Raw genomic sequence first — 25,596 nt, forward strand, 5'->3', positions numbered from 1 at the left:
CTTGTCTACGTTAGAAGGAACAGGTGATCTCCTAATAAGGTCGCTGTTCCTTGTCATTTTTAGAAGCTTTTTGGAAACAGGCTGTCTCTTCTAGCTGGCTCAAGGTCCTCTGTGTTCCTGATGACCTGGTAACAAAGAGCCAAAGAGAACATTCTGCCTCCCTGGTTTCAAGTGAGTTTCTTGGTAACGCTGGGGGCCAACACGGAACACTGACTTTCCCCCTTGCTCCCTGGGCTCTAGGTTGTGTTGGGATGGCAGGTTGTGTGATCTCATCACATTTTTTCACTCCAGTGATGCTTCTGTGGTTGAATCTAACTTCTCTTTGTTTTGCTGTGTCTTATCAGGGAACTCATCTTACATTTGTAGCCAACCTCGCCTTTCAGAATTGCTAACAATTTCATGACTTAATTAGCTGAGATACAAAAACTGTTTCCCACTTAAATTCCCCGACAGCGATTTGGTAAAATGAGATCTACTAGATTTAGGGTGAAGATGGAGAAGAAAGAGAAACAAATTAAGTATCATTTCATGCTAGTTGGGTATTATTATGTGAGAACAGTCAATGTTTCACTTCCCTATTTCCAGATTCAGATCATCAGTGCAGCTCAAGGAGAGGCCCAGGAGTAAGAGAAATTACATAAATATCCTTTGAAAAAAATTCAGTTCAAATTACACACACATTAAAAAAAGACTGGGGCAAAGATTTATTGTTTGCTTTTTACATCATACTAGCTCCTTCAAACTAAGATGGTTTTCCCTTGACACAAAAAAATGCAATTCGCTCTTGTGAATGTCTTCCTCTTTCAGGGATTCAGAGTCATGATGTATAAGAAAACTGGTGGGGCTGGCACAGAAAGATTTTATATAAACTTTGTCAGACCATTTGGGAGTGGAATGATCCTGGGGGGAGAGAAAACTGTTAATGAGAAAGTAACAGGCAAGCTAACTTCCCACCATGCAACATTCCAGTGGCTCTGCAGAAGTTCTGCCACTTAGACTTCTCCTACACGTACTTTGTATTTAGAAAAGACTTTTTCCTTACTAAACAAAGGAAATTTATTAAATAACAATTCACCTTCCCACTTATAATTATCGGTAGTACGTAAGTGCCAAATTAGAAGATCTGATTAACGCAAGATGACAATGACAATGGTGTTCTGGCAAAGACAAGTCCAATAATGAAACTTTATAGTGGTTAAGTCTATGATTTTCTTTCAAATTGAATATGGATTCTCATTACTGTCCCTTTGGGCTCAAGGGACCCAAACAGAGAGCATCTGTAAAGAAACTAAGAGGGTGAGGAAACCATAAGTAACAGAGAAAGCTGGGGTGAGGGAGGAGGCTGTGGGCCTCCTATCTTTGGCACCCTCACCAGATTATCTACCAGTTTTTCATCCTGGATATACTTGTCTATCTTGAAACTTTCTCACTAAAATTATGCTCCACTGCCTCCCAAGTTTCAAGTCCAATATGGTCTCTTAGGTTACAACAAATGTTTCTGTGACACCAGCGAGTTCCTTTGTAGTTGGTAAATAGGAAAATGAGTCCCATGGAGTTGTTCTAGTTCCTTGGCATGGGGTTCTGCGATGGCAGAAGTCACATTTTCAACGTTAGCAAAACAGGAGAAAGTGTTCAGTCACTGCAGCTCTATATTTAGAGCAATCAAGAGCGTCTGCACCTGGGCTTGTCCCCAGAGGGGCGTACCCCCAGTCTTGCATGACTCTGGGCCCCAGCACGTCGCACTTCCTCCAGCGCTCAGAGCGCCTCTTCTACCTCCTTTGTTCAGCACTCAGAAGCAAATATTCCCATTTTATTGTTTTTGTGCCTTTTTAACATCCCCCAAGGCAGCCTCCACTACGTTTGAATTGCCCATCTGCCTGGCTGTTCACATTCTCTCTGGAGGCACAAATTATAGCTTTTATTAGCACTTTGGTTACAAAGATGTGGAAGTTCTGAGAGGCTTATCCCTAAGCTTACTTGTACTCTAAGCTCTGTTCTTATTAATGAACATTTTTGCAGAATGCCTCACTTTCAACGAACGTGTGTCTGTGTTAATGTAAAAATTCTGTACTTTACACTTAGTGGATACCTTATAGATGCTGATAGGTGATTTATAATTAATGTTATCACAAGAGTTTTAAAAGCTGATTCCAACGAACGACTGTGTTGACAAGGAACCAAATTACAGGAATTGAGCAGGATCATTGGACTTCTCTCGAATATAAAATCTTCAAGTTGTTTTAATTTGCGTGCTATATTTATCACTAGTGTTTTAGAGAAACAGAAGCTAACTTTTCAATTTCAGAGACTGATGAACCATCATCCATTAGTTCTTGAAGTTGAATAGCAGGAAACTGTACTTGTTTTTCAAACCACCTGGCAATGTTAAGAAGCTGCTGGTCACAAAATGCACGTCCAATAAACTGTAGTCCTATTGGCAACCCCTGGTTTGAGAGAGCCACAGGGACACTCACTGCCGGCAATCCTGAAGACAAGAAAGAAACCCATTAGCTGATTACTTCTCCACCCTAAGAAGGGGAGACTTCTGCTTTCTAGTGCTAGTAGGTATAAGACAGATAAGGTTTAAAAAAATGACAGAAATCATATGATATGCACATGCTTTTGTACCTTCCTTTGCTCACTTAACAATATATCTTGGAAATCACTGTGTATCAACTCACAGAGACTTTCTTCATTCCTTTTTTTTTTTAATAGCTGCACAGCACTCCATTATGTGGTTTGTACCATAATTTTTCACCCATGCTTCTATGGTTGGGCATTTAGGTTGTTTTCAGTATTGAGCTATTTCACACCATGCCCAGGTATACATGTTTTTGGTATTCCTTTTTTTTTTTTTTTTTTTTTAAGATTTATTTATTTGAGAGAGAGAGGGAGCGCGCGCAAGGGGAGTGGGAGAAGAGAATCTCAAGCAGGCCCCCCCACTGAGCATGAAGCCCAACGATGCTGGACTCAATCATACCACCCATGAGATCTTGACCTGAGCTGAAATCAGGAGTCAGACGCTTAACTGACCTAGCCACCCAGGTGCCCCATAGTTTTTGGTATTCTTGAAAGTCTCTCAGATGAATAGAGATTGCTTCATCAACAGATAAATGCATATGTAACTAGATGCTGCCAAATTTCCCTCCAAAAAAGCTGTACTATTTTGAACTCCCATCAGCAAAATGCTTTTTCCCTACAGCATTACCAACTGAGTATGTTGTTGAGCTTTTGAATGTTTGCCAATTTGATAGATAAGAAATAGTAGCTTGTTTTTAATTTCACGTTTGGGGCAAAGAAAGCAAAAGATCCTGGGATATCTTGTTATGCCATAAAATAAGGAAGTTTTTAGGAATTAATGGGGATAGGTCTAAAAGCTACATGCAACTTGAAAGGGCTCTTGTTGGCCAAACAGTTTCAGCATCAGAACCAATGATGAGAGTAATTGTTTATAATACACTGAATTTTAAAAAACCCAACAAAACAAAGCTGTCTTTAGAGAAGACTGCTAGCTAATATATGTACAAAGAATGATAGAAAAATCAGCATTTTCATCATTCTCTAGGAAATAATTCAGGCAAGGATCATCAATAGATTTAAAACTGGGTTCAAGATTTTGGGGGAATAATCTCAGAGTACCACCTCACCAATTGGTTAAAATTGATCAAAGGAAAAATGTAACTTTACATAGAAAACACCTGGCAGTTACTTCCTTCACTAAGGGATCAACTTAGTCTCTGAAAGTGGAACAAACTGACATTAACTGTTTCCTGACATGCAGAGTATGCAGTATTTCTGCCAAAATGTTTGACTCTACCCAATCATGAGGAAGCAATGTAGCAAGTCCAGATTATAGATGGGACATCCTATAGGGCAAGTGCACTAGGCTCTTCAAAAAAGTCAATGTCAATTAAAACAAAAATTTTAAAAGGTGGGGGACTTCTTATCAGAAACTATGCAGGCCAGAAGAAAGTAGCATAACATTTTTTAAGTGCTAAAGAAAAGAAATGTCAAGCCCAAATCCTGTATCCAGTGAACATAACCTTTAAATATGAAAGGAAATCAAGCGTTCTTAGAAAGTTAAGGGAATTGGTTAACAGCTGACCTACCCTAAAAGAACGGCTAAAGGAATTTAAACAGAAAGGATACGATAAAACAAAGAATCTTCATATACCAGGAAGAAATGAACATAGTAAACAAAAGGGAAATACAGTAGGCTTTCCTTCTCCTCTTGAGTTTTCTAAATTTTGATGATTGAAACACAAATTATAAAACAATCTGATGTGTTTCAAAAGAAAAAAAAGCCCAAAAACAAAACAAAAACCAAAACCCAAAGCAGAGAACTGGCGTATTCTAAATTTTAAAAAGATAAAAACAAATATAATATATCAGGGGGAAAACAATTTTATAAAAGACATTTTTGGTACAACTGAGAAAATTTAAATATGGACTATATCTGGAATATTATTATTCATGTTAGTTTTCCTAGGTGTGGTAACAGAATTGTGGTTATGCAGGAGAATGTCATCATTTTTAGAAGATCTATGCTAACGTATTTAGGAGTGAAGTATCATGATGTTGCAACTTTCTTTCAAATTATTCAGCTAAAAAAAAAGTGTGTGAGTTATGTACAGAGAGAAAGCAGATAAGACAAAATGAATGAATCCAGGCAAAGGGCATATTGGTATTCATTACACCATTCTTTGAACTTTTCCGCAGGTTTGAAAATTTCCAAAATAAAAGTTGAAATTATGCTGTTAAGTAGACTGACTCTGAGTATGTGTGTGCACATACCACACACACACACACACACACACACGTACACACATTCCTAAGCATTCCAGAAGGACAAGCTGTTGCTTTCATGGAACAGTCTAGCTGGAACCTAAGTTGAAGACTGTCTAAAAATTTGAAGAAAACCAGAACATTCCCAAGGGATCCTCACCTGCCATATTTACAGCCTGTGTAAAAATGTCATCCTGGGCGCTTCGTGTCCTGTTGTCTTCTTTAATGAACTCCAGGTATGGTGCTGCCCCCCGCAAGGTGGTGGGAGTCAGCAAGACATCCACTCCAGAGTTAAAAACCTTCACAAAATCATTAGCAATGAGTCGTCTCACTTTCTGTGCCTTAATGAAATAATTCTCATAGTTTCTGTGGAAAAACAGATGATATTTTAAAGATTTTTAAATTTCTTTGGATCAATTTTCACAGACAAGGCTTGTTAAAGAATGACTGGATTCTGACCTTTATAAGAAGGTACCACAAAGATTCCTAACAACACATATAAATGATTTTTGTTCAACTGTGCTGTTATTTCTAAAAATTTGAGTATCAGGAGTTTAATCAGAATTCACTGCTAGACACAATTCTACACATATAATCACAGAATAGTGATATCATTAAATAAGTGGATATCATCCACTTTCAGGCATATCATTAAACCAGAACTTTTATTTTCAGGTGAAAAAAAAAATCAAGTGCGTAGCAATTAAATGACTTTCCAAAGGTTACAAAGATGGGCAGTGGTAAAAGAAAGACTAGAACTGAGGTCTCTGGAGCTTATTCTAATTCTCCTTCTATTACAATGTCCTATTTCAACTGCAGTATAATGAGAAATCGTTATTATAAGGATTCTCAAGTTTTGTAAAATTCTAATGTGCCATCCTAAGTAGCCATTAGGAAACAGTCTCTGGAAACAGAAACTGGAGAAAGTACACAGTGTTTGCAATTTTGTATTTTATGGCTAGGCATGCCCCAGGAATGGGAATGTGAAATTCAAGAAAAGATACTTACTTTACTGACAAGATTAAGGAATTAGCCAGCTATAAAAGTGACTATAAATCAATGATGCAAATAAAGGGAAAAAGAAGGCACTCTTTGGATCCTCCTGAACCAGACACAAAGGCAGGCAAAACTATGGTTTTAAACTTCAGTTTGTCACCTGTAAAAATGGATACAACTACTCGTCTTACTGAGGACCAAATATAATAAAGATAAAAATGTGCTCTTTTTTTACTCTAAAAGAATCCTACAGAAGTATCAAATCTCTTTACTATCATTTGACCACAGGGTCTCTAGAGAGATAAATGCAGGTATTACCTATAATTAATACAATAACACTTGATGGCTTAAATGATGTCATTAATGGCATTTCCCAAACCTCAAATTTATTCAAACACAAGCCCAAGTCTTTTTCTATTAAATTTCTTCCTACTTTAAATATGGTTCAAAAACAGAACTTTTGTTTCCATTAATGATAGAGGGATGGAATTTACCCTGCCATAGTAAATAGTAACATACCCTAGTATTTACCCATAGTAATTTACCCTGCTTTATTTTGCCTAGAAAGCTAGGCAAAATAAAGCAACCATTTTCATATATTAGACAGCAGGCATTCAAGAGAGGGAGTTCTGAGAGAGGGGAAGCAAGTAAGTGAGCCCTTTAATTTCCCCAGTGTAATGCCTGGAGGCAGTTTCCAGGCCTCAGCCCAGACAGGAGGAACCTACAAAGAGTTTTCAGGGGGCAGTTTTCAGGAAGTTAGGGACGGGGACTGGAAGTTCAGAGAGGCAAAGAAAACTGGAATTTTCTCATGGAGTACCAGAGAGGAGAAAATAGCACATAGAAGGAGCTCAAGAGATCTGTAGAGTGATCCCTCAAGTCTTTGGCTGAGTACTGATCTGTATGCATGTAGGGAGAAGACATTCTCAAGGCTGGGGAGAGAATCACTGAAAAGTCAAACAACTGCAAGAGCTCAAATACGGCTAGAAACAGGGTGTGTTCCGAACAGCCAAAGTGGAAAGACTTCATAATACATGAGGCATCTGGCAGAATTCTTCAAGGGTACTGCCTAAAGTAGAGTTAAATTAGCCTAGACTAAAGGCCATTTTGGACTCATCCTTGCAAAGGTTTTTTAAAAGGAAGCCTTGAAAGATCCAACAGGATTCTGAGTAACTTTTTATTTATTTATTTATTTGACAGATAGAGATCACAAGTAGGCAGAGAGGCAGGCAGAGGGGGCGGGGGGAGGGGGAGGAAGCAGGCTCCCTGACACGGGGCTCCATCCCAGGACCCTGGAATCATGACCTGAGCTGAAGGCAGAGGCTTTAACCCACTCAGCCACCCAGGTGCCCCAGATTCTGATTAACTCAACTGCATCCCAGAACAAAGCCTGACATGGTTTAAAGGAATACAACAAAAATTCAGCAAATGATAACATAAAAGTCACTATGCCCAGTCATGCAAAAAAGCAGAAAATATAACCCATATTATGGGTTATGGGGGTAAGAAGCAATCAATATAAAGAGACCCAGAAACAACAGAAATGTGCAAATTAGCAGATTAAAACAGCTACTATAAATATGTTCCATATGTTCAAGAAGGTAGAAGAAAACATGTATCATGAAGAAACCAAGGAGATAAGAACTGCTTGGAAGTTACAGGAACGAAAAATGCAAAGTAGGAAAGAAAAATGACCTTTGATGCGACTGACAGTAAGGTGACACAGCAGATCAGTGATTCTGAAGATAGTAATAGGAACTATCCAAAAGGAAGCAGAGAAAAAAGACTACAAAAGAAAAAAAATAAAAACAAACAAACAAACAAACAAACAAAAAAACCCAGGATGGAGCCATCAGTGTGCTGTGGGACAACATCAAGCAGATTAACATACATACGAAAGGAGTCCCAGAAGAAGGGGGAAGGTCAGAAAAAATATTTTAAGAAACAGTGGCTAAAACTTTTCCCAATTTGATTAAAATAATAAACCCACAGATCCAAGAAGCTCAACAAACCCCTAAACAAGAGGAAACCAGGGAGAAAACCACACCAAGACACATCACAGTCAAATTCCTGAAAACCAGTGATAAAGTCTTAAAGTCAGCAGGGGTGTGTGTGTGTGTGGTGGGGGAAGACATGTTACACACAGAGGAACAAAGACAAGAATGACAGCATTTCTCAGAAACTATGCAAGTCTGGAGGCAACACAACAAGATCTTTAAGGTACTGAAAGAAAAGCTATCAATCTAGAATTTGATACTGAGAGAAAATGTCAAAATTAAAATAAAGACTTTTACATATAAACAAAAGCTGGAAGAACTAATTGCCAGCAGGATTATACTACAAGAAATATTAAAGTTCTTTAGGGAGAAAAAAATTACACCAGATGGATATTTGGATCTACACAAAGGAATAAAAAAGCACCAGAAATAGTAAATATTTAGGCAAATATAAATGACTTTTTTCTTGTTTTAAATCTCTTTAAAAATTTTTTAAGGACAAAAGAAGGCAGGAAAGAGGTTAAAAGAAAGGACAGATAGTACAAATTGAAGACAAACAGTAAAAATCAGATTTAAATGTGGCTTATGTTCTTTAAAAATAAACTGTGGATTCCTAACTCAATAAATTTGTGTTTTTTGAATAAACGGTAGTAGAAGAATGACAAAATTATAAACTGAGGCACCACATGAAGAAAAAAAGTTCCTGGCACATAAACTGACTTTTTAAGGCTAAAAAAAAAGAAGTATACCCAAATTCCATTTTTCCTGTCACTCATGTCTATCCTCCCCTCACAAAACAAGTGAGCGAACAAACAAAATCCCTCAAAACAAAAAAGCTGACTTAAGTTCTCTGACTCAGGAGATAGGAATGCCAGCAGAAATTCTCACTTCCTTTTGTCAATTCCCTCAACTGGTAACCAAGCTTTCAGACTCCTCTCCTTCAGTTTCTTTATCTGCTGTTACTTACAGTGACCAAGATACTCTATCAAATTGTGCCCTGAGATATACAATTTATACACAAATATACACAATTGTGCCCTGAGATACACTTAATGAAAGTCTTTGCTTAGAAAACCTCTCAGCAACATTTCATTTTCTTTTCCTACTCCAAAATCATTAGTCATCTGGCCAATATAGAAAAGTCTTATTTTTTTAAATTGTTTTTTAAAAGTTTTTGTTTGTTAAAAGTTTTTTAAAAGTTTTTGTTTGAATTCCAGTTAATTACCACACAGTGTACAATACAGTGATTCAACAGTTCCATACATCACCCGATGCTCAGGTGCTCATCTCCTTAATCCCCATCATCTATTTAACCCATCCCCCCACCTTCCTCCCCTCTGGTAACTATCAGTTTGTTTTCTATAGTTAAGAGCCAATTTCTTGGTATGGCCCTCTCTCCCCTCTGTCCCACCCCTTGCTCATTTTTTTTTTTCTTAAATTCCACATGAGTGCAATCATAAGGTATTTGTCTTTCTCTGATGACTTCTTTCACATGGCATTATACTCTCTAGCTCCATCAATGTCACTACAAATGGTAAGATTTCTTTCTTTTTTATGGCTGAGTAATAGTCCATTGTGTGTATATACACCACATCTTCCTCATCCTTTCATCAACTGATGGACCCCTGGGCTGCTTCCATATCTTGGCTACTGTAAATAACGCTGCTACAAACACAGGGATGCATGTATCCTTTTCAATTAGTGTTTCTGTATTCTTTGGGTAAATACCCAGTAGTGTGACTGCTGGATAGTTCTACTTTTAACTTTTTGAGGAACCTCCATACTGTTCTCCAGAGTGGCTGCACCAGTATGGGTTCCCACCAACAGTGCTGAAGGTTTCCTTTTTCTCCACATCTTCACCAACACCTGTTGTTTCTTGTGTTTTGGATTTTAGCCATTCTAATAAGTTTGAGGTAATACTGCATTATTGTTTTGATTTACAGGAAAAGAGTCTTTTATGTTCTGTAGAACATAATCAAATATTTTTAGGTTTTTATTTTCAAGATTTACCAGAATATAATTGACATATAAAATTGTGTAATTTTAAGGTATACAATATGATAATTAGATATGTGTATATATTGTGAAATGATAACCACAATAGGGTTAATAACACATTTATCACCTTATATAATTATAATTTTGTGTGTGAGTGGTGAGGACATTTAAGATGTACTCTCAGCATTTTCAAGTATATAACGCAGTGCTGTTAATGATAGTAACTATGCTTTGTATCCCCTGAACTTATTCATTTTTTTTTTAAGATTTTATTTACTTATTTGAGAGAGGGAGAGAGAGAACATTAGCAAGGTGAGGGGCAGAGGGAGAACCAGACTCCCTGCTGAGCAGGGAGCCCGATGTGGGGCTTGACCCCGAGACCCCAGGATCATGACCTGAGCCAAAGGCAGACACTTAACTGACTGAGCCACACAAGTGCCTCCAGAGTTAATTCATCTTATCACTACAAGTTTGTACCCTTTGACCAACATCTCCCTATTTCCCCTAGCCCACAGCATTTCCCTGTTTCCCCTAACCCACAGACCCAGGCAACCACCATTGGACACTTAGGTTGTCTTCCTGTCTTTGCTGTTGTGAATAATGCTCTGAGATAATGATTTCATTTCCTTTGGCTATATTCTCAGAAGTAGGATTGCTGGGTCATATATGGTAGTTCTATTTTTAATTTTTTGAGGAACCACCATGCTGTTTTCCATCACGGCTGTTCAAATAATATTTTTGGAAAAAGTAATCCTAAGTATAGGCCCTGAAAGGATACATAGATGAACAAAATGCTTTCTGTCCTTGAGGGAATATAGAAAAACTCAGGAAGCTATTCATTAAAACAATCATTCTTGCCTTTTCACACTTCCCATGTCCTCTTAAACAGACCTGATGGTATGCAAGATGAATTCTATTCACAAGATGATGAATATATTTATACTAAAGACAATCTAAGTAGGAGCCCTAGTAACTTAGAATTCTTTCTTGGAGCAAACAGATACTTAATGTAGGGGAAGACTAAATTGATTTGCTAAATTTTTTAAGATACACCAATGTAACTTCCTGTTTAAGTCTCCAACAACAATAAGCCAATGTGGCAATAATAGTCAGGGGACATTTAAAGAGGCTAAAATTCTTTAGGGCTTCCTACTTAGTTTTGTACTAATCATTTTGCTAGAGTGTCAATTTTTTTTTTTTTTTTTGCATTCGAATAACCAGAAACTAAAAGTACTATAAACAGGTCTTTAGTTATGATTTCTAATTCAAATAAGGATTTTGCTTCTTCAGCAAATATCTCAACTTAATAAGACCTGATAGATATGCAACTAATGTACTCTTGAGTGTTCAAGAATGGAGAAAACTTCTAATTACTTACTCTTTTATTTTTTATTTATTTCTTTTTTTAAGATTTTATTTACTTATTTGAGAGAGCACAAGCAGTGGGAGAGGCTGAGGGAGAAGCAAACTCCCCACCAAGCAGGGAGCCCAATGCAGGGCTCGATCCCAGGACACTAGGATCATGATCTGAGTCGAAGACAGATGCTTAACCGACTGAGCCACCCAGGTGCCCCATTACTTACTCTTTTTTTTTTTTTTTTAAAGGTTTCATTTATTTACTTGACAGACAGAGATCACAAGGAGGCAGAGAGGCAGGCGCAGAGAGAGGAAGGGAAGCAGGCTCCCTGCCGCGCAGAGAGCCCGATGTAGGGCTCGATCCCAGGACTCTGGGATCATGACCCGAGCCGAAGGCAGAGGCTTTAACCCACTGAGCCACCCAGGCGCCCCGTTACCTACTCTTTTAATAAGAAAAAATTTCCTGCAAGAATTCTTCCTCTCACCACATCATTAAACCCTTCTCGCCTGGTTGCAGCATACATGGCTTCAGTAGACACATTGATGTCACACCTATGACCTAAAAACAAAAAAGAGATAAACATTATTTGAAAAGGAAGTGAAGTTTTGGCTGAAAAGCAAGTGCAGATTCACATTTCTGACTAATATTAAAATTTTGGGAAACTGTCCTTAGTGGGTCCTTTTCTTTATCTCCTAAGAATCAAGGAGAGAGGAGAAAATAACTAAGAAGGAAACTTCATTTGTTCACTTCCTCATCCCTCCTTCCCTCATTCCTTCCCTCCATCCAATTATCTACCGAACTCCTACCATGTGCCAGGAGCTACACTTGACAGACTGAAAATACAAGGATAAGACACTATTCCTGTAAAATATTCACAATTCAGAGAGGGGAGCCAAAAATACAGAGATATTTATGATGAACAGTGTAAGCAGAAGGCTAAATGACAAAGGTAAGACGATTTACTGGTTTACTTGTCTAAATCATTAACCTTATCTCCGGGGATAATTTTTTTGTCATGAATAAGTAAAACTACCAAATGTTGGACACAACTACCTTAAAAATCCCAAATACAGCCATCTTACCATATTCTAGCCCGTCAAATCTTGCCATATTCGATGCCACTTCCGATGTACACAATACATGGTAGCAGACAATTGAATAACTGGTGTGAGGCAGGGACACTTCAATTACTTTGGCCCCCTCAGACTCAAAGAGGTTAGCAGCTTTGGACCAAAAAGATCGCACTTCACCTGATAATTCTGGTGCAAGATATTCCTTATTGGAAAAAGTCAAGATATAGAAATTAGAATATCTGTATAGATGGTTTTATACAAATATGTACTTTAGGACCTTTGGCAGTCCATTAGAAAATCTGATTAAATTGCTAGTGGGTAGCTAGAGAGACCAAATTAATTTAAGAGTGCTTACAGCATGATAAGCACTATACTAGTTATTTATGAGAGAAGAGATATTAAACAATAATATCAATATTAACAATATTAAATACTAACAATATTAAAGATGAGAGAAATGGCTGGAGACCCCATATGTGTTAAATGTTCATTATCAGATACTCTGCTAGATGCTGATGCTTTTCAAAGGTTCTCTCACTTAATGCTTTTGCAGAAACTTTTGTATAAGGAGTCTCAGGTTGAACATTTTTTTTTTTAAGTGGGCTCCACTCTGGAGCCTAGCAGAGGGCTTGAATTCACGACCCTGAGATCAAGACCTGGGCTGAGATCAAGAGCTGGATGTTTACCCGACTGAGCCACCAGGTGCCCCCTTCACTTAATGCTTTTTAACAATCCCATGATGTAGGTATTATCATCCTTCATTTTATTAATGAAAAATGCTGAGACTGGACAAGTTAAGTAACTTTCCTAAAGCTACAAAGCAGGTAAGTAGAGGATCTAGGATTCTTTTTTTTTTTTTTTTTTTTTTTTAAAGATTTTATTTATTAATTTGACAGACAGAGATCACAGGTAGGCAGAGAGGCAGGCAGAGAGAGGAAGGGAAGCAGGCTCCCTGCTGAGCAGAGAGCCCGAAGCGGGGCTTGATCCCAGAACCCTGAGATCATGACCTGAGCCGAAAGCAGAGGCTTTAACCCACTGAGCCACCCAGGCACCCCCCTTTTTTAAAAAAATTATTTATTTATTTTTTATTTGACAGAGATCACAAGTAGGCAGAGAGGCAGGCAGGTGGGTGGGGGAAGCAGGCTCCCTGCTGAGCAGAGAGCCCAATGCGGGACTCGATCCTAGGACCCTGAGATCATGACCCTGATATCATGACCTGAGGCAAAGACAGAGGCTTTAACCCACTGAGCCACCCAGGTGCCCCAAGGATCTGGGATTCTAAACTAGGTCTCTTTCTACAACCTATGCTCTCTCTAAATCCTTAAAGGAAGGCACGGCTATTATCTTAATTGAAAATTTTAAAGAAAGTATTTCCCGGGTGCCTGGGTGGCTCAGTGGGTTAAAGCCTCTGCCTTCGGCTCAGGTCATGATCCCAGGGTCCTGGGATCGAGCCCCGCATCGGGCTCTCTGCTCAGCAGGGAGCCTGCTTCCTCCCCTCTCTCTGCCTGCCTCTCTGCCTAGTTGTGATCTCTGTCTGTCAAATAAATAAATAAAATCCTTAAAAAAAAAAAATTAAAAAAAAAAAAAGAAAGTATTTCTCTACAGCGGTGGTCTCAACTGGGGGCAATTTTATCCCCTTTGTCTCAATCAGGGGATGTTTGGTAATGTCTGCATACATTTTTGTTTGTGGGGAACCGCTGCTTCCAAGGCTAAAGGCCAGTGACACTGCTAAGCATCTTACGATGCACAGCGCAGTGTCCCACAACAAAGAATTATCCAAACAATCACTGTTAAGCTTAAAACTCCATAAGTCGTTTAAAGGTCAGTAATTTAACATATTGACCTTCATCCATGAATTACTCGGTTGCTACTGTAATAAATGCAGTAGCAATACTAATGACGGTAGTAAAGAAGGTAACATGTATTCAGCCTTTACTATGCAAGGTATGGCTCTGGGCTATGTTGTTTACACCCCGGATTACCAGATTATAGCCTCCCAGCCAGATATAACTTGCCAGGTTTTTTGTTTTTGTTTTTGTTTTTAAAGATTTGATTTGGGGCACCTGGGTGGTTAAAGCCTCTGCCTTCAGCTCAGGTCATGATCCCAGGGTCCTGGGATCGAGCCCCACATCAGGCTCTCTGCTCCGAGCCTGCTTCCTCCTGTTTCTCTGCCTGCCTCTCTGCCTACTGGTGATCTCTGTCTGTCCAATAAATAAATAAAAAAATTTAAAAAAAAAAGATTTGATTTATTGATTTGACACAGAGAGAGAGAGAGAGAGAGATCACAAGTAGGCAGAGAAGCAGGCAGAGCGGGGAGGGAGAAGCAGGCCCTCCACTCAGCAGAGAGCCCGATGCGGGACTCAATCCCAGAACCCTGAGATCATGACCTGAGCTGAAGGCAGAGGCTTAACCCACTGAGCCACCCAGACGCCCCTTGCCGGTTATTTTTGAAAATAAAGTTTTACTAGAGCACAGCCACACTCTCATTTACATATGGTCTTTGGCTGCTTTCACACGACAGTGGCAGAGTTAAATAGTGACACTAAACACTGTATGGCCCACAAAGTCTAAAATGTTTACCAACTGACCCTTTACAAAAAATGTTTACAGACCCCTGCTTAACATGATTCATTTTTTTTTAGTGAGATAAAACTGACATACAACATTATGATAGTTTCAATATATGATTCAATATTTGCATATATTAAAAAATGATCACCACAATAAGTCTAAGTTAACATCCATTACCATACACAATGACAAGAGTTTGCTTTTCCCTTGTGATAAGAACTTTAAGATCAGGTGCCTGGGTGGCTCAGTTGTTGAGCGCCTGCCTTCGGCTCAGATCATGATCCCAGGGTCCTGGGATCAAGTCCCACATCGGGGTCCCTGCTTGGCGGGAAGCCTGCTTCTCCCTCTCCCGCTCCCTCTGCTCATGTTCCCTTGCTCGCTCTCACTCTGTCAAATAAATAAAATCTTTAAAAAAAAAAGAAAAAAGAACTTTAAGATCTACTCTCTTAGTAACTTTCAAATATGCAATATGGTATTATTAACTATGGTCACCATGCTGTATATTACATCCCCATGATGATTACCAAATTTAAGCCTTTCTGCTCTCTGAGATCAACACTGTTATTATCCCCATTTTGTAGATTGGGAAATTGAGCTTAGATTAAGTCATGTGCTCAGACTGCACAGCTAATAAAAGTGGCACAGCAGGATTCAAAGCCAACCGACCAGTCTGCTTCCCAAGTCTGTTCCCTGTGTTTGACTTGCTAGCATTTCTCTAAAGTAATAAAAGGGAAGAGTTACCTTCGGAATTCCTATACATAGTTTGCTCACATCTGTCAAAGTGGGAAGTGTAAATGGTTTGACAGGGTCTTGTATTGTGGTAGAATCTTTGGGGTCATGCCCGGCCAGCATACCTGTAAGGAGAAATATTTAGGAATGACAGATGAAATGTTTTACAGGGAAATTTATAATGTTTTGAAACTCTATGGAATCATATAAATACCCAACACAATTGCTGCGTCGTCCACACATCTGGTTAAGATTCCTGGCACATCCATTGAATTCACCAGGGGAATGAGGCCATGACGAGAAACTAAGCCATAGCTTGGTTTGAAACCAACAACCCCGCAGTGGGCAGCTGGATTTCTGGTCGATCCTCCTGTATCTGATCCTAAAGCCCTGGAATTTAAATGGAATTTTCTTTAGAAGATCTCCAATTATATCTGGAATCTATTTTTAAGTGTATATACTTTTAAACTTTATTTCCCCCTGGTTATACAAAAGTCAGACATGCTTGTCTCAGAGAACTCCTAAAATACAGAAGAAGTGTAAAGAGGTAACAAAATATTCTACTGCCTAAGGCAAACACGCTGTTGACATTTTGACATATTAACTTCAAGACTTTCTTAAAATGCAGTTTTCTTTCGTGGCTCAGGTCATTCTGTAATTATAACTTCCTATCTCTTTTTTTCTTATCATGAGCCTTTTGCTAGCTCATTAAAATTACTGAAAATTTAAAATATGTACAACATCCCATCATAACAATTGGTGATTCCCAGGATTTTGAAGCCTGTTCTCCTATCAGTATATACACAGACACCTTATACCTTCCTTTAATGGCAGTTTTACAGTATGCTTTTACAAACTAAACACACCTCTCCCAGAAATTCATACACAGAACCTTCCGCTACCTCATTTAGAATCACAGATAGAAAGGTATTTTAATTTATTTAAACATATACATTGTTGCCAACTAGGATAAAAACTGCATAATAAATTACTTTGTAATAAACACCTTTGAACATAAATCTCTGCCCATATGTCTGATTATTTTTTAGGCTGGCTTCCAAGAAGTAGCGTTAATGAGGCATAGGGTCTGCCTGTTATTCTAAATTCTTAATCTGTATTGTCAAATGACTTGTCAGAGAGGCTCTGCCAATTTATATTTCCAACTGCAGTGAATCAGATTTGGGCTTATGTTTCATTATCATCACTGAGTACTAGCAGTTCTAAAAGCTGGTTAATCTGAATAACGAAAAATCTTTGTTAATGTGCATTTTTGAATAATTTTTCACATTTATTTGTATTTGCATTACCCAACTACGAAGTGCCCATTTCTTTGCTCAGTTACCTAGAGAGTGTATGTTTTTCTTATTAAAGACAAAACCAAAAACTAATCTTGAGGACATTTTGCTAAGTGAAATAGGTCAGTTATAAAAGCACAAATACTGAATAATATTCACTCGAGGTACCTAGGGTCTAAGTTCCTAGAGACAGAAGGTTAAAGAGTGATTGCCAGGGGCTAGGAGGACAGGCAAATGGGAAGCTCTTTTTTAAAGGGTACTGAATTTCAGTTCTGCAAATGAACCAAATTCTGGAAATTGGTTGCACAACAATGTGAATGTATTTAACACTGAACTGTGCACTTAAAAATGGTTAATATGGTAAATTTTAAGTGAGATACATTTTACCATAATTAAACATTTTTTTAAACTTTATTTCAGAGAAAAAGTTTTTCTGATTAGAAAAGTGTATGTGCCAACTAGAAAATTTAATGTTATATAAGTATATGGAGTATAAAGTGAAATTTCTCTTAACATCACTGCCTCCCTAATAATCCTGTTATGTTTTGATAATACTCACCCAGATACTTCCATGCAACTAATATATATATGTATATAATTATTTTAACAGAAAGAAGGTCATCTTGTACATAGTATTCAGCAACTTATTTTCCCCTTAACAGTGTACCTTTGATATCTTTCCCTGACACTACAAAGCTTTCTAGCTGCTTCCTTTTAGTGGGTACATAATACTCCAAGAGCCTTCCTGTTGTTAAAACTATCATAAAAGCAGCAAATCCAAAGGGGGGGAAAACAAAGTAGAACACTTGATACTTTGGGACCCATTCAATCTGGAGTTACTTTGGGTCTGTGCTTCTCTTGACTATACCCAGAATAAATCTTTGGACTGAACAACGCTCCTACCAGTCACATGGCCCTTGAGCTCTACAGAAAATGCAAATGAGATTGTCTTTCTTAGCAAGTCCGCATAAGCTACAAAATCAGGCTGTTGCTTTCACAATTTCTAAAAGGACACATTTTCTTATTAGGATTCACTGACGGCTGTGTAAAAGTAAAACCTGCATTTCCATAGGAATTATGTGTCAAAATGCCATCTCCTCAAAGCACATTCAGGAAGATGAACATTAAGTAGGGTGATGAGGGTTAAAAAAAAAAAGCACCTAATCTTGCAGTCCTAACTTGTCAGAGCTCTCATTAATATTAATGCAATGCTATAAAATGCTACAGAGATAAAATGAAATGGTTTTACTTGTAAATAAGATTTCAGAGAAACTAAAAAAACAAAACAAAACAAAACAACAAAAAACCCCTGAAGAATCTAAAGCTCCACAGCTCTAAAAAATATAAATAATTTATTGGTTGCAATGTCTGTGAAAGAGCTTAGTTTCAGTGGATAATTAAGGAGAAATAAAATACACACAGTACTGCTAAAGAAACACATTCAATTTTATACTGAAACCGAGAAAAGTAAATAACAGTGGTATTTATTTACTCTTCTTTAGGCGGTTAAGAAATGCTTTACAAATGGGAACTTAAAACATAAAGCATGATGGATGGATTCTCCCCAAATACAAAATAGGACAGTCGAACAAGTCAGCTCCTAGCAAATGGGAAGAAAACTTTACCCAGTGACACCCATTTTTAGTTGTAGATTTATGAAAATACTATTTTAAATATTCTATTGATACACACACCAGGAACATTTCTTGCCTCTCCATCTCTCTCTTTTTTAAAAAGATTTTATTTATTTATTTGACAGAGAGATCACAAGTCAGGAGAGAGGCAGGCAGAGAGAGAGAGGGAAGCAGGATCCCTGCAGAGCAGAAAGACCCCTGCGGCGCTCGATCCCAGGACCCTGAGATCATGACCTGAGCTGAAGGCAGAGGCTCAACCCATTAAGCCACCCAGGTGCCCCATTTAGGTGAAGGATAAACCTTCGTTAGCAGTTGAGCAGCACCCCACTAAAGCCACGGTATCTTAGTCCCTAAATATTTGTAACATCAGTGAGCAGACACCCAAATAAATTATTTTAAAAATGAAATTCAGTTATGCTCACTGGTTTATTCTGCAACATAAACAAAATCACGTTTTTAAGAAAACCAGATATTACAGAGGAAGATTTAAAATACTATCTTGAAGTTAAATGTATAAAATACACAGTATTTTATATAGTATACTGTATAGTATACTGTATACAGTACAGTATACTGTATACTGTATACAGTACAGTATACTATACAGTATACTGTACAGTTGAGTGTATTTATAAGATATAATATATAAGATATAATAAAATATAAATAAAATATAATAAAATATAATATATATAAAATATAATATAATAAAATATAATATAATAAAATATAATAAAAATAAATAAAATATCTTATATAAAATATAAGATATAATTCTGATATACCATCGAGCACCAATAACTCACTAAAAAGAAATAAAAATAGCACAGTATGAACTATTCTCTTGTTGGGTTCTGAGGCTGGTTTATGACTGTTTGTATCTGACTGGGCTTTACAGTACAAACAGAAAAAAGCATCTTACGCAAAGCATGTGAATGCTGCTACGGCCGCCGCACTCCCTCCTGAGCTTCCTCCAGTTATAAGCCAGTCTGAATCCTCGTTCTCATCGTGGGGCTTCTGCTTCCTCTTTTCTCTGTATTGTTTTGAATAACTCCAGGGGTTTTTAACTGGTCCAAATGCACCATCTGTGCTTCCAGAGCTGAGATGAAGTGAAGCAAGATATCTTCATGAAACTTTCATTTTATATGAAAATTTCACCTCCTGATTACATTATCTGTGCCTAACACTGTATAATCCACTGGAACTTGAACTGGAAAAGGCAAGAATCCTGCTTAGATGCAGCCTTCAATAATTAGATGGTTGAGGAGGTGGAGGATGGGAAGTAAGAGCATGTGCGAGAAAAGCAGAGAATACTAGTCTGTTAAGAAAAGAGGATTTTACCCAGTTGATCATCCAATTCAGCTTATGATGATTTCCCTTGTAAATCACGGTCTTCCAGTTGTACAGGGTCATAGATATTCAAAGGGCTAACAAGAAATCCTCTGAAGGATTCCCGCTTTTATACAGACATTTTAAGACAAGCGTAAGTCGACTAATAACTTATTTTAAAAGTTCTGAAATAATTTCAATCTTACATGTAAATTGCAAAAATCAAAATACTATGAAAAGAACTTTATACCCTTTACCCAGATTCACCCATTATTAACAAATCACCCAATTTGCTTTGCCATCTGTGTACTTTTGTAACATATACAAATCCTTTTTGTTTTCGAACCACATAAGGGTAAATTAGGTATATCATAGCCCTTTACCCTTAAATATTTTCGTATGTATTCAAGTGCATTTCCTAACACTAAGGTCTTCCCTTGTGCAGTTGCAGTACAGTTATCAGTCTCAGTAGAATTAACATCCATACAATATTTTTACCTAACCCATGGTACGTACCCCAGTTTGGTCAGCCGATCCAGTAATGTCCTTTACAGCATTTTACCCCCTCCCAGTACAGGATGGAGTCTCGAGTCTGGTATTGCATTTGGTTATTATCGTTTCTTTAGCCTCTTTTTGTCCTTTTTTAAAAATTTTTTTTAAAGATGTTTATTTACTTATTTGAGAGAGAGAGAGAGAGCATGAAAGGGGAGAAGGTCAGAGGGAGAAGCAGACTCCCCATGGAGCTGGGAGCCCGAAATGGGACTTGATCCCGGGACTCCAGGATCATGACCTGAGCCGAAGGCAGTTGCTCAACTAACTGAGCCACCCAGGCGCCCTCTTTATGTACTTTTTAAATCATTCACCAGTCAACAGACATTGAGTTATTTCCAGTTTTTGGCAGTTATGAATAAAGCCACAATAAATACTGTACTGAAAGACCCTAGCCATTGCTTTTGTGTAAATATAAGTCCTCCTCTCTTGAGCAAATATGTAGGACTAAGAATGTTGGATCATATAATGTTTACCTATGTAAGAAACTTACAAATGATTTTCCAAAATGGCTATACCATTTTGCATTTCCTGCCGACATTGTGTGAGAAACCTAATTGCTCTGCATCCTTGCCAGCCCTTGATATTGTCATCTTTAAGCCATTCTAACAGGTGTATGTATCTCCTTGTGGTTGTAATTTGCATTTCCTCAGTGACTAACCATGTAAGCTTTTTTTCCACGTGTTTATTGCTAACTATGTATCTTCTTTGATGAAATGTCTGCTTACATATTTTACCCATTTTCTTTTTTTTAATTGGGCTGTTATTTTTGAGTTGGGTGAGGTTCTATGTATACTGGATGCCAGTTCTTTCATAGATAGAGGTTTTGTAAAGATTTTCTCTCAGGCTGTGGCTTGTTTTTTCATTTTTTAGTAGTGTATTTCAAAGTAAAGAAGTTCTTAATTTTAGTGAAGTCCAATCTATCAGTTTTTTTTTTTTTACGGCTTGTACTTCACGCATCTCATCTAAGAAACCTTTGTGTAACTCCATGTCACAAAGATTTTCTCCTACATTTTCTTCTGTAAGTTTTAGGTTTTACTTTCCTTGGCCTCTTTTAATCTGGGAATATTTTCGTGGCCTTCCTTTATTTTTTTATGATACTCATATTCTATTTTTTAAAGGTTTTTTTTTTTAATATTTCATTTATTTGACAGAGAGACAGAGTACAAGCAGGGGGGAGGGAGAAGCAGGCTCCCACTGAGCAGAGAGCCAGACGTGGGGCTTGATCCCAGAACCCTGGGATCATGACCTGAGCCAAAGGCAGGCGCTTAACTGACCGAACCACCCAGACATCCCTGATATTCATATTTCAATAGAATGTTTCTCATTTCAGACTTACCTTTTGTTTTCTGGTTATTAGTCTAAGGTTTAACATTCTCAGCTGGAATACTGCATAGATTATGGTGTGTCCTCAGGGAATCACATCTAGTGTTACACGATGTCCACTTACATTCACTGATTATGTTCATTTTGATCAGCTGTTCAAGGCAATGTCCTAATAATCTATGTTCGAGTTTACTCCCATGGATAATTCATTCAACATATATTACTGAGTGCCAAGAGATACCACTGCAAATCAGAGAGTCGAAGACTCTGCTTCTATGGAACAGGGAGCATAGACCAAGCAAACATTACAAATAGGACAAGAGTTATAAAAGGGAGAATAGAAAGCGCTTTGGTGACACACTGAAAGCTTTCTCCCCCAAATCAGGAACAAGGCAAGGATATCTGCTCTTATTACTTCTACTCCGTGTTGTACTAAAGTCCTAACCAACACAATAAGAAAGAGAAATGGAAGAAATAAAATTGTCTCTATTTGTAGACTACATGATCATCTACATACAATATACCAAAGAATCTGCAAAGATCAACTAGAACCAGTAAGAGGGCTTAGCAAGGGCATGGGATACAAGGTCAATATAGAAAAATCAATTATATTTCTATATACTAACAAACGATTAGACATTGAAAAGATAACCATGTTATATAGCGTTAAAAACTACTTTTTTAAAAAAGATTTTATTTATTTATTTGACAGCGAGAGGTCACAAGTAGGCAGAGAGGCAGGTGGAGAGAGGCGAGGTGGGGGGCCGGAAGCAGGCTCCCTGCTGAGCAGAGAGCTGGATGCGGGGCTTGATCCCAGGACCCTGAGATCATGACCTGAGCTGAAAGCAGAGGCTTAACCCACTGAGCCACCCAGGCGCCCAGCATTAAAAATTTGAAATACTTGTTAGGGGGGCTGTGCCTGGGTGGCTCGGTCTGTTAAGCATCTGCCTTGGGCTCAGCTCATGATCTCAGGGTCCTGGGATACACCCCTGCATCGTGGAACTCCCCAATCAGCAGGAAGTCTGCTTCTCCCTCTCCCTTTGAAACCTCCCCCCACTTGTGCACACGCTCTCTCTCTCTCAAATAAATAAATAAAATCTAAAAAAATATATATTGAAATGCTTAGGAATAAATCAAATTACATAGAAGGTTTATATGCAGAAAATCATAAAAATACTGCTGAGAAAAATTAAAATCTAAATAAATGGACAGATACAAGGTGTTCATGGATCAGAAGATATATATTAAGATGTCAAATCTCCCCAACTTGATCGATCTATAAATTCAACACAATCATAATCAAAATCTCATTAAGCTTCTTTGTAGAAATCAGCAAGCTGATTCTAAAACTTCTATGGAAATGCAAAGGACCTAGCATATGTAAAATAATTTTGAAAAAGAAAAACAACGTTAATGGCTCTCACTATCTAACTTCAAAGCTTATTGCTAAAAAGCTGTAGGAATTGGGGCACCTGGAAGGCTCAGTTAAGTGTCTGCCTTTGGCTCAGGTCATGATCCCAAGCATGTCAGGCTCCCTCTTCAGTGGGGAGCCTGCTTTTCACTCTTCCTCTGCTCCTCCCTCCCCGTCTCACCCTGCCCACTCATGCTCTCTTACTCTCTCTTGTTCTCTCAAATAAATAAACAAAATCTTTTAAAAAATAAAGCTATGGGAATCAAGATAGCATCATATTAAACAGAAATACACAGATCAACAGGACAGAATCCAGAAAGAGATGTATATATATATATTCCAACCGATTTTTGATAAAGGAACCAAGGTAATTTAATGAGGAAAGGATAATCCTTTTTTCCTTTTCTTTCTTTTTCTTTTTTACAAATAGTGCCAGAACTATTGGACACGTGCAAATAAACGAACCTTGGCTTTATTCACACCACATACAAGAAAACTAACTCAAATGGATTATGAGTCTAAAGGTAAGAACTATACAACTTATAGGAGAAAAATCTTTTGTGACTGTGGGTCAGTAAAAATTTCTTAGTTAACATACAAAAAGCATTGATCATAAAAGAAAAAAAAAGATGAAGTGGACTTCATCAAAATTAAGAACTTTCACTCTTTGAAAGGAATGTTCAGAGAACGAAAAGACAAGCCAGAGACTTGGAGAAATTATTTGCAAATTAACTATCTGACAATGACTTGAATCCAGAATATGTAAAAGAACTCTTAAAACTCAGTAAGAAAAACAACCCAATTTTTAAAAAAAAGGGTAAAAGATTTGGATAAATACTTCATCAAAGAAGATACATGGGTAGCAAAATAAACACATGATGTTTAACACCATTAGTCATCAGGACAATGCAAACTAAAACCAAAATGAGGTCTGACTGTATACCTATTAAACAATAAAACATAATCTCATAGAGGGACTGAGAAACTGGCATTAAGGTCCTCAAGAAATCACCTCAGGGCTTTTGGGTTACCTATGTTTAATTAAATTAAAGACAGAGATGAAAGAAAGAAATATAAGAGAAGAAAATTTCAATTTTATTTACCCCATTGCGAACTCATCTAAATTTGTTTTCCCCATCAGGACAGCTCCCTGATCCAACAACTTCTGAACAACTGTAGCATTATAAGGTGGTACGTAACCTGAAAAAAATTCAGTTATTTTTATCGTAGGAGAGAAAACAGTGAACATGCAAGAAACAAGATTTTAAACTACAACTAAGCTGGTCATATGACATGTATTCATTATTCCTAATTTGAGTAGTAGATAGGACTTTCTTCCGAAAGCTAGTTAATTTTAATTTTCCTACTGCTAATTGCTATGTTTTCCAAAGGCAGTTGTTATTTTTATTATTTTTTAAAAAGATTTTATTTATTTATTTGACAGACAGAGATCACAAGCAGGCAGAGAGGCAGACAGAGAGAGAGGAAGGAAAGCAGGCCTCCTGCTGAGCAGAGAGCCCAATGTGGGACTCAATCCTAGGACCCTGAGATCATGACCTGAGGCAAAGGCAGAGGCTTTAACGCACTGAGCCACCCAGGTGCCCCTATATTCATTATTTTTATCATCTAAAAACACTGACTTTAACAGTTACTACTACACAATACTGAATGCTAGAGATGTAGCCAATTCATTTGAAACTAATTGCACATCATTATTTTGCTCATTGTACTTGAAATGCTATATCCCATAGTAATTTTTTATCTATTTCCAGTCAGAAACAGATCTTTATTTTCAACTGAAATTTCATCTAGTGTGTACTCCAAGACAATTAACAACAATCCACCTATCATGGGGCATACTCCTCACAGACTTCCTTTCAGTGTGTAGCACTCTAAGTAAGATTTTGCCATGTCTTTTTCCTTCTAGGATCCAGGAATCTTGAGAAACTGGTTTCCTTCGGACCCACTAAACTGTAAAGAATAAAACTAAGCATCACTATATACTCAGATATATATAGTGATAGAAGAGATGGAGGAGTTGGGAAACAAAAGAAAACTAGACAATAGTAGCGAACCCTCACACCACCCTCAAGAGAGGGGTGATGACAGCCACTCCCTCCCTAGTCCTGTGGTATCCATGAGTGGGAGTCAGAGGGCACTGAGTGTGTGTGTGGTGGTCAGTTAGTAAATCTTCCTACGTAGGATTTCTAAAACATCCTAATAGGATACATCCATTAAGTTGGCTTACCTCTAAGGAGTAATTCTGCATTCCGAAAGAGCCGATAGTGAAAATATTCCAGCCTAAGTACTTCTTTTGCAGATATAATTAGCCTGAGACTACCCTGGTGCTTTAGTATCTTATCTTTAATTTAAACTGAAAAAATATTTTCATAAAACTATTAATGCTCTGGACGATTAAACTTTACCTTTCAGCATGTTTGAGGCACAAGTTGTCTCAATGCCGGACGTGCTAAAGTTGTCTTTTACTGCAATGGGAATTCCATCTAAATCCCCAAGTGAGTGACCTGCGTTAAAAAACCAAAAGAGTA

General features: G+C 37.8%; 1 protein-coding gene across 1 annotated transcript in view; it reads right to left on the bottom strand.

Annotated features, from left to right (window-relative positions):
• Positions 1-682: 682 nt before the first annotated feature.
• QRSL1 (glutaminyl-tRNA amidotransferase subunit QRSL1) overlaps positions 683-25,596 on the bottom strand; it is a 33,608-nt gene continuing 8,694 nt past the window's right edge. The window contains exons 3-11 of the mRNA XM_080805346.1: positions 25,474-25,572; positions 24,151-24,247; positions 19,355-19,531; positions 15,718-15,893; positions 15,516-15,628; positions 12,213-12,405; positions 11,571-11,688; positions 4,946-5,151; positions 683-2,485 (exon numbers count right to left, since the gene is read on the bottom strand). Coding sequence (XP_080661472.1) covers positions 2,265-2,485; positions 4,946-5,151; positions 11,571-11,688; positions 12,213-12,405; positions 15,516-15,628; positions 15,718-15,893; positions 19,355-19,531; positions 24,151-24,247; positions 25,474-25,572 — 1,400 coding nt within the window. The 3' untranslated portion in view covers positions 683-2,264. The remainder of the gene's footprint in view (positions 2,486-4,945; positions 5,152-11,570; positions 11,689-12,212; positions 12,406-15,515; positions 15,629-15,717; positions 15,894-19,354; positions 19,532-24,150; positions 24,248-25,473; positions 25,573-25,596) is intronic.

This window comes from Martes martes (assembly GCF_963455335.1).
Source record: "Martes martes genome assembly, chromosome: 6".
NCBI lineage: Eukaryota > Metazoa > Chordata > Mammalia > Carnivora > Mustelidae > Martes > Martes martes.